This window comes from Lycium barbarum, chromosome 1 (assembly GCF_019175385.1).
Source record: "Lycium barbarum isolate Lr01 chromosome 1, ASM1917538v2, whole genome shotgun sequence".
Lineage (NCBI taxonomy): Eukaryota > Viridiplantae > Streptophyta > Magnoliopsida > Solanales > Solanaceae > Lycium > Lycium barbarum.
This window is the reverse complement of record NC_083337.1, coordinates 124,223,118-124,232,434: the sequence shown is the minus strand read 5'-3', so window position 1 is coordinate 124,232,434 and position 9,317 is coordinate 124,223,118. Positions and strand designations below refer to the sequence as shown.

Genomic DNA, 9,317 nt, shown 5'->3' with positions numbered 1-9,317 from the left:
CCTGAACTCATCCTCAAGCGTGTCTATTAAACCCTCTAAATCTGATTTTTATTAAAAGCAAAAATTAAATTGTGGTAATGAAGGTGAAGTAATCTTTTAAACGTGTGGGAAGCTATTCTTTAGGTCATGAATGTGTCGGTTTCTGCTAGTTTTGCTCTTCCACTGTCAGCTTAATTAAGAGCTTACTCTTTTTTTCCTTCTCAATTGCTGTTAATCTTAGCTAAAAGATAGCATAATTAAATTAGAATATATATTAGCATGTTGCTACATTGAAGATAGAATACTATGTAAGTCAAATTGTGTTTGATAGACACACTTGAGGACAAGTTTAGGGGTTCAATATGAACAATTCTTAGTTAAGGTGCCAAAAAAAAAAAAGATAAGTTCAGGGGCTGCATATGCATTAAGCCTTGAAGTTTTATGAGAAATTCATATACATTTGTTTTAACGTGTACTTGACAACATATTACTTTGAACCGGACATTCTTAGTGATCTCTTTCATGACTTGTGAACAATTTGTTTTAAAATTACAATATTATTTGCACTAATATTCTAGTGATCCGCCGAGACTTGTAATAAGGTACTTGTCCATCTATTTCAACTTCTGTTAGGACTTACAAACAAATTTTGATCTACATGCTATTTTTGCTAAAACTTATTTAAATGAGATTAAAACTTAAATAATGACATGAAAGTATTCTATTTATGCAAATAACTCTTTACTAGGATTTATTAAAGAGCCGAGAAAGCTCATTCATTCACCAAATTTCAAATAAAATAAAAAATATTTAAGACAAAAGAAAAACCAAAATACACGTGGGGGTGCGCTGGAAAATGTTCAACTCAAAATAGTTGCCTTTCCAAAACCAACTTGGAAGCATGATTGTTACCTTGACGCATTTTCCTGTGTCTCTAATTATTTGTCTATAAATAGCACATTCAAATCCAGTGTAAGCTCTAACATTTTCCTAGTTGCACAGAAAAAAAAGGGCGCCTTTTCACTTCTTTTTGACATTCATATCTCTGGAATCATCTGGTATTGCAACTTCTTTTCTACTACAAAAGTCTGTATATTTCCTTTTATAGAAAGTTTTGTGTTTTCTATATATGTCTCTTTCTCTTTTGTGTGTGTGTGAGAGAGAGAAACTACAACACCATGATTCTCGAATCTGCAAATTCGGATCTGAAAAAAGTTGAAAGTTTTTTTCAACTTCTTCCATTTGTCACCATTAGTTTTACATTGTACCAACAGCCAATCATTATTTAATTTCCTTTTATTTCTTTCTTATTTTTGGTTTTTCAAATTCAACCCAATTTCAAATCTGGCTTCTGATTCGAGTTATCATTCATTTTTCCTTGTATAAGTGCGATTCTTTTATACATAAAATGTGTTTACATCTAATGGAATGCCCGTAAATGTTTTGAATTACAAGTTTACGTCCACATGCATGTATTTTTATATGTAGATGTAGAAATAGCAATCCTCATGGAACTAATTGGGTGTTTGATTCACTACTATGTTACATTTTTTGTCCATCTTGCCACTTTGTTGCCATTATCTTTTTCTTTCTAGCCTGTCTTGTTATCTTGTTTTAGTTGTTTTGTATCTTGCTATTGCGCTGTCATTTTTTCTTGCAAACATGTTTTGATTTCTTTGCTTTTGAGCCTACGTCTATCGGAAACAACCTTCCTATCCTACAAAGGCAAGGATAGGATCTGTGTACATCCTACCCTCCCTAGACCCCACTTTTGGAATTACACTGGATATGTTGTTGTTGTTGTTGTTATTGTGTTACATTTTTCAGTCTGATTTGGTGAAATTTGCTGTGTAGGTTTGAAGGGAGATAAAACATGAAGAATTCCATATCTGAACAGAGTTTCTACATAGAGAGTGAAGAAGAGGATGATGAACAGGGGAAGCATTTGGACAAAGATGAAAATGAAGAAGGAAATGAATCTGATTTTTCCAATTACTCCAATGATAATGATGATGATAATAATCGCCAGCAAAGCAAACCTAATTCCTTAACCTCTGCTTGGCCTCAGAGTTACAGGTATTTCACCTGTTCCTTGCCTAGGACCAGTTTATTAAACACTACCTTCATTTCAATTTGTTTGTCTGGTTTTGACTTGGCACGGAGTTTAAGAAAGTAAAGAAAACTTTTGAATCTTCTGATGTTAAATTGAACATATGTAGAATGTATCAAAATGTCCTTTAATCTTGTGGTCTTAAACATGCTAGGTGGAAAGTTGAAATTAAAGAGTTTTCAAAAAAGGAAAGATGCATTCTTTTTAAAACAGACTAAAAAGGAAAATAAGACAAACAAAAATCCTTAGTGTTTTTTTCTTCCTAGATGGCAGAATCGATTCTATTTTGTGGATTGAATTATTTGCCCCCCCGCCCTTTTTTTTAAATTTAACTTTTGAATTTCTTCAGAATTAACATTTTGACTTCATAGGCACATTGTGTTGTATGTAGCGTAATTTCATTTCTTCTTTGGTCACTTGTTAGCATGTTGATTGATGTAAGCATGTGAAGTGAGGTCATTTACTTTAGATTTCATTTGAAGGAGAAGTTGGATCAATTTTCAAACTTGAACCAATGTAAATTTATTTTTAAAGGGTAATGACAACCATCTTACGTTCAGTTTTCTTGAATAATTTAAGGATTTGGAGCTAAAACCTTCCAACGATTCGATTCTAACTATTGGAATCATAGATATCCAGTGATGGATTTGGTACTTATAGTGCGGCAAGGCCTAAGATTTCCTGGCCCTGTCTGAAGAGCATTTTAATTAAAGAGTTTCAATTTGGAAACTATACAAACCAGAATGCAAAGACATATAGCCAATCACTGGGATCCTTGGGAGACCAAGAAAGCTAATGCATAACTTCTTTATACTGAATTTTCCTTCATAAATTATTCAATCTGATGCCTGATGGGTGGGGAAGGTGCATTTGCTTGCTTCGAAGGGGTCATTCAAGCAACAGTTTATTTGCTGCTGAAAGCCCGTGCTGATCTATGATGAAGCAGAGCACTCTCCATGTAATGCTTCATATTCTGATGAGTTTTCTTTAGTTCTCGGATGTTGGTACTTCTCGTCCTGTCTCTAAAATAATTGACCATTTGATATGTTGTCAAGTTGCTGTTATGACTTATATAAAGCAATGATCATATGTAAATCTTTGACAAGGAATTGAATTTAGTCTCTTATGCAGATGGACAAAGTTTACAAGTCAAAATATTTATCAAATTTGGTTTCCTAGTGCATTTCCCAATTCTAATCATTTTGAGTATTTCTTGTAGGCAATCTATGGATCTATACAGTAATGTACCATCTCCAAGTCTTAACTTCTTGGGAACACCTTCATTATCTCGGCTAGGAAGCTCATTCTTGGGCTCATCTCTCATAAGAAGACACACTCCTGAGATATTGCCCTCTCTTCACAAGCCTCTCATATCACCACCAGAAGAAGAAAAACCAGCTCACAGGCGTAGTTCTCATGGTTTGCTGCCTCCCCTACACCCAAGGAAGTCTTCTATTAAGAAATTTCCTGATGACAAACCCTCCAAGGATGCACATGGACTTGCAATGTCTCGTCAAAGCTCCTATGGCCAAGCAGTGATAAATGGTAATTTTTCTGAATATAATTTCATGTCATAGTGGATGTTTCAGTTTATTGATGAACACTATGCCACCAGAAGATTGACATACCACTGTAGTGCCATCAACAGTTCCCAAGTGCTGCCATTTAGCTTATTCTAAAGACATTAATTCCATATATACTATTGTGCTTATGGTGGCATAGCCATGATATTGTTATTCACTTTTTCTGGTTAATGTTGAATGAAATTTGGTCTTCTAGTTTTAAGGCAAAAGGACTAGTTTCATTCATTCTTCTTGAGCTGTGATGATATATCAGAGTTGTGATTAATTTTAAGCTTTTGGAATTTCACTGGGTATGTTGTTGTTATTGTTTGGAGTTTCTCTTGAGAAACACTGATGCTCTTAAATCATAAATGAATGTAGAGAAACCAGAAATATGAGGCTTGTTCCTTCTAAAGTTGTGGCAAACCTTCATATTGCAGCATCTTTAGATCTATAATAGCTGTTTGTAGGCTCAGATAAGTTATGTAATTGTATCATGCAAGTGTTACACGTAATATTTTCAGTCTTCTTTCTAACGTCTGTTACATCTTTGACAAAAGGAAAGCTCCTGGTTGTATTTCTCTATCAAAATTGATTGCCCGCAAAGCTAGTGAGCAACATGTTTTCTCATACATTCTTTGTTTGGTTTCATACAGGCATGAATGTTCTCTGCGGAGTAGGAATGCTTTCTACTCCTTATGCTGTGAAGGAAGGTGGATGGGCCGGACTTTCAATATTATTCATCTTTGGCGTGCTTTCTTTCTATACTGGCATGCTGCTGAGGTATTGCTTGGATAGCCAACCAGGGCTTGAGACGTACCCAGACATTGGTCAGGCTGCTTTTGGTACTACAGGACGAATTGTTATATCAGTAAGTTCCATTAACTTTAAGTTGTCTTTGATTCTTCTATATCAGGTTATATAGAAGGCCTTGCCGATTTGGATTTGCTAAGTGTCCCACATTGGTGAGGGAAATGGGTTGTTGTCCCTTTATATGGTCCTGGAATATTCTCACCTCTTGAGCTAGCTTTTGATATTGAGTTAGGTCCAGAGACCATTTCTTAACCTTTGGTTTACTCAAGGTTGGGCCCACTTGTTATGTTGTCCATGCTCCAGATGTCCAGTTCTGGGCAGGGGTTTTTTAAGTGTCCCACATTGGTAGAGGAAATGGGCTATTGTCTCCTTACATGATCTTGGGAAATCCTCACTTCTTGAGCTAGCTTTTGGGGCTAAGCTAGGGCCAGTCCAAAGTAGCTTCTCCTTACTAATGAATGTTTGCACTCCGAAGGAGAGGAGGCAACAATGTTTTCTGTCCCGGGCGGGAGAGTGGAGAACATGTGAGGAACTAATTGTACTTGAATATGCTATGCTTTCATCTATAGTAGACTCTATTCTGAGACAATATCCAAAATTTTCTTAGTTCTTGAGGTAAAACATTTCTAGAACTTTTGGCAAGTCCTGACTATATTCTGTATGTAGGTCGTTTGATACTTTTAGAGATGTCACCATCAAGATACAAGTTGTAGAAACTACTGTTTGAAGAGAAATATGATCTTCCTCTACTAAATAGCCAAATAGTATTATCGACTAGCACGTCTCTTGGCTAATAAAGTTGTTACCTACTGATGTGTGCGTCAAGAAATGAAGCTAGTTTAATTTGAACACATTACATATGCAAAAATGCTGAGATTAGATATTTTATGCATTAATCTAGGCCAAAATCTTAAGAAAAAGAGAAACACTCAGTATTGACTTTTCTAGAATAACTCGTTTAAGGAATCTGTCACTCCAACAAAGTCCAATCTCTTTATAATATTCTTTTGGCTAAATATCTTATATCTGATAAAGGTTTAAAAACATTTCTTGTTCTTGATACTGATTCATTTTTGTATTGTTGTAATTTTGTGGATGCAGATAATCTTATATGTGGAGTTATATGTAAGTTCATCTGGCCTACAAGTTTGTCATTCTTTTTGCATTTCCTACCAAACCAATATGAGTTATATAGCTTTAATATTTAAAGCACTCGGCCATGTTGATATTGCTTCATTTCTAAATTTTGTAGTATATGTGCTTTCTCATTCTATTTGTTTGTCCTTCGCTCGTAGGCCTCTTGTGTTGAATACGTAATCTTGGAGGGTGATAACTTGTCTGCTATATTTCCAAATGTACATCTAAGTCTGGGTGGGCTTGAGTTAGATGCTCGCCATCTTTTTGTTGTGATAGCCACCCTGGCTGTTCTTCCTACTGTTTGGCTGCGTGACCTCAGTGTCCTAAGTTATATCTCAGGTGAGTGACCAACTTCCTGCAATAGTATCTTCATCTATGAACTATCAAAAATATTATAATCTGATAGCAATCTCGTGTGCCTCAATGCACCTATGCACCCATATGATACAATGGTTAGAGAACAATTCATGAAACAGTGCCTACATACAGTAACCCTACAAGAAAAATGCAGATACATGGGTAATTGGTGTGCATATATATATATATATATATATATATATATATATCCTGTACTCCTGACAAGTAAGTTCAGAGGTTTTCATAGGCTCGATAGAGGGGAGAAATTTGTACTTCAATGATCCTGTGGTTATATCATATCTGATGCAGATGTCAACAAATTGATTCGGGCTATCCTTATGTGGGCCGCATACATAAGAAACCTATTATTTATCTTCACATTTGTAGATTGTTTCGTAGCAGCTATAGATTTTTCAGTGAACATAATCCTTAGTCTTTCATCCATTTGTTTTGAGGTTTTGACATGCATTTTGTAAGTGTTGAACCATGATTCTGAATGGACTGCCTGTAATTTTCAGTTGGAGGAGTTATTGCTTCTGTTTTGGTGGTCCTCTGCTTGTACTGGGCTGGCTTGGTGGATCATGTAGGCTTTGAAAGCAAACAGACTGTACTTAACGTATCAACTCTTCCTGTTGCTATTGGGCTTTATGGATTTTGTTACTCTGGGCATGCGGTCTTTCCCAATATATATACATCCCTAGCGGATCGTAATCAATTTCCTGCAGTCCTCTTGACCAGGTATTTGTTTTCATAGATGCTCATGACTTGCTTATTGAAGTCTGTTGATTAAATTGGAAATATCTCTAGGAGAGAAATTCATGTTCCAGCTCTCTCTAGCAATTCATGTAAGGAAAATTTAAGACTTACGGGGAAGCTTGCCTCATCAATTTTGTGATATCAGTACCAAGGTTGAATTCTAGAGCAGATTATCAATGCCAACATAACCAGATTTCTCTGAAAATGATCCTGCGTTCCCATAGTTTATTATGATAGCCTTATTTTGCGAAGATGGCTTTGATTTGGATGCAGTTTTGGTATGGTGACTCTGTTATATGGTGGGACAGCTGTGATGGGATACCTGATGTTTGGGGACTCAGCTGAATCCCAGTTTACTCTAAATTTGCCCAAAGGATTAATGGCTTCCAAGGTTGCTGTGTGGACAACTGTAAGTAAACTAACATTCTGATTGAGTTCTCTACTACCATTTGAAGATGTAATTAACTTGTATCTCCTTCTTTTGCAGGTTGTTAATCCTTTTACAAAATATCCTTTTCCTGAATCCATTTGATGTTTCATTTGTCAGCAATTCTGGTCCTCAGCTAGTGTGTTAAAATATGATACTTAAAGAAGAAAAGAAACCTACTTTTTCCGGTCCTGCTACATTAAGAATGAACAGATTTGAACACCTGGATAATTTCATGCTAGCTCCTGCAAAAGTCGTCAGCTATAATTTAAGGCACTTCCTGTCAAATGATTCTGTTCTTTTTATTCTGTCTCATTTCATATATGCAATTTTCTGGGGTGATATCTCCAGAATTTCTTGTGCTTGAAAACATAAAAGAAAATGTCTTCCTTAATTAGATGTACATTTGCTTTGACCCTATCTCCTGTAGCAATGTGTTTGGAGGAATTGTTGCCGTCGAAGCACGCCAAGTCTCACGTGTACCCAATCCTCATTAGAACTGCATTGGCAATCTCCACATTACTTGTTGGTCTTGCTGTTCCCTTTTTTGGTGGGTTTTCCATCTATGACTCCACTTATTGTTATCATTCTGAGCAATTTGCATTTGATCCCATTAACCTCTCGGGAACAGTACATCGCAAATGCGACTAATCTACTCAGCGGTCTTGCTATAACTTAGGGTTATTGCATATTTCAGATGGTTTCATTTCCAGCTAGATGTGCTCCTTCTCTGTGTAGCATTATATGAATTAAGCATTAGTATTTATCCTGCAGGTTTGGTGATGGCATTGATTGGATCTTTACTTACAATGCTAGTTGTGAGTCCTATGCTTTCTCTTAAGTTTGTTTTCTGTTGTTATTTATCAGCATAAATCTGTACTAACGGAAGCTCTAATTCCAGACTCTGATACTACCTTGTGTTTGCTTCCTGAGAATCTTGAAGGGAAAAACTAGCCGCCTTCAGGTATAGAGAGGTTTCAGCACTCGCTTTCATCTGATTGTTTCTGGGAAATAGTAAAGCCCATACCCCTTCCCTATTCTCTTTTCTTGTTAGTTTACCTAAATGGATCAGAGACTTCTTTGTGTTGCAGTTCTTCATTTACTCTAGATTAGATGTGATGCATGAAAGAGGTAAATCACGCGATAAGGACACACAATTAACCATAGTTTTCAAAAGAAAGTATAAAAGAACTAGGAGAGGTGATCCCTGAGAAGTCCTCCGTGTTGCATTCCTCTTTTCCTTGTCAACAAGAAAAGTATAAAAGAACCAACAAGTTATTTTCGCTTCTGGCATTAAAATTTGACTACTTAATTAAACTTTGTTTTAGTTAAGATGTTTTCTTGAACATCAGAAGAAAAACATCATATGCCATAAACAATTGCATTATGACGTTATGCGCAGTACTCTTAGACATTTTGACTAGTTAGGAATTTATCAGCATTTTTTTTTACTTAACTATGCTGCTAGCAGTATTCACTTGTAATGGAACTTCTTCTCTTATCCTTTCTATGCAGGTTACAATATGTGTCCTTATTATCATAGTAGGTACTGCATCCGCAGTTTTCGGGTCCTATTCAGCTCTCTACAATATCATCAAGAGCATGAGCTGAATTTGTAATACTGACTATGGCACCAGATATTTTTGAGCCTAGAGTACATTAAGTTTCTAATCATAAAGACTTCACAAGTTCCCATTTATTGGAAGAGAGCCCGTATTCCATCTTCGGGCTAGTGATTTTGATAATGATTTTTTTTTTCCTTTTTCTAAAGACATCTGCAGTCCCATTGTAATTTAGAGAAAAAAATGCACTTCCATTTCATTAATTTTTCTCTTTTTCTGTATTATTTAGAGGGGACAAATCCAGTTCTCATTTCAGATATTATATGGCAAAACATATTTCTCCATCTCAAACCTTTCTTTCATTTAGTTTTACATGCTAATTCGGTCTTGGAATCTTCTTCTCAATACGTTAGGAAGAGATATCCTTTAAAACATAAACAAGAGTAGAGGTGGCTGAGCCCATATTTAGAAAATTAGTCCATTTTACTCACATGTTAGTGAGTTGGGTCACTCATATTTCAGGTGGGTAAATATGGCTTCAAGTCTCTCTTTAACCCATAAAAATATGGATAAATATGAGTAAAATATGATTATCCATATAAGAACACACTAGA

General features: G+C 35.7%; 1 protein-coding gene across 5 annotated transcripts; it reads left to right on the top strand.

Moving 5' to 3' along the window:
* Positions 1-806: 806 nt before the first annotated feature.
* LOC132637238 (amino acid transporter AVT1C-like) lies at positions 807-9,054 on the top strand. Of its 5 annotated transcripts, none has more exons than XM_060354372.1 (13): positions 807-951; positions 1,834-2,055; positions 3,309-3,634; positions 4,308-4,522; positions 5,566-5,589; positions 5,760-5,940; positions 6,477-6,696; positions 6,988-7,123; positions 7,202-7,223; positions 7,548-7,691; positions 7,916-7,959; positions 8,043-8,105; positions 8,657-9,054. In XM_060354372.1, the coding sequence occupies exons 2-13, from the start codon at positions 1,853-1,855 to the stop codon at positions 8,750-8,752; spliced, it is 1,674 nt and encodes a 557-aa protein (XP_060210355.1). In that variant the 5' UTR covers positions 807-951; positions 1,834-1,852; the 3' UTR covers positions 8,753-9,054. The 5 variants fall into 5 exon arrangements, with proteins under 5 accessions (XP_060210355.1, XP_060210341.1, XP_060210351.1 ...); XM_060354358.1 differs by having other exon boundaries at positions 881-1,037; XM_060354368.1 differs by lacking the exon at positions 807-951 and adding an exon at positions 959-1,065.
* The last annotated feature ends 263 nt before the right edge of the window (positions 9,055-9,317 follow it).

What these genes read in the sequence shown, in the direction of transcription:
- LOC132637238 (XM_060354372.1), top strand. Translation starts at nt 1,853, where the DNA reads ATGAAGAATTCCATATCTGAACAGAGTTTCTACATAGAGAGTGAAGAA. An exon ending in GCTTGGCCTCAGAGTTACAG is followed by an intron (nt 2,056 to 3,308) that starts GTATTTCACCTG and finishes TATTTCTTGTAG; the next exon opens with GCAATCTATGGATCTATACA. An exon ending in TCTTGCTGTTCCCTTTTTTG is followed by an intron (nt 7,692 to 7,915) that starts GTGGGTTTTCCA and finishes TTTATCCTGCAG; the next exon opens with GTTTGGTGATGGCATTGATT.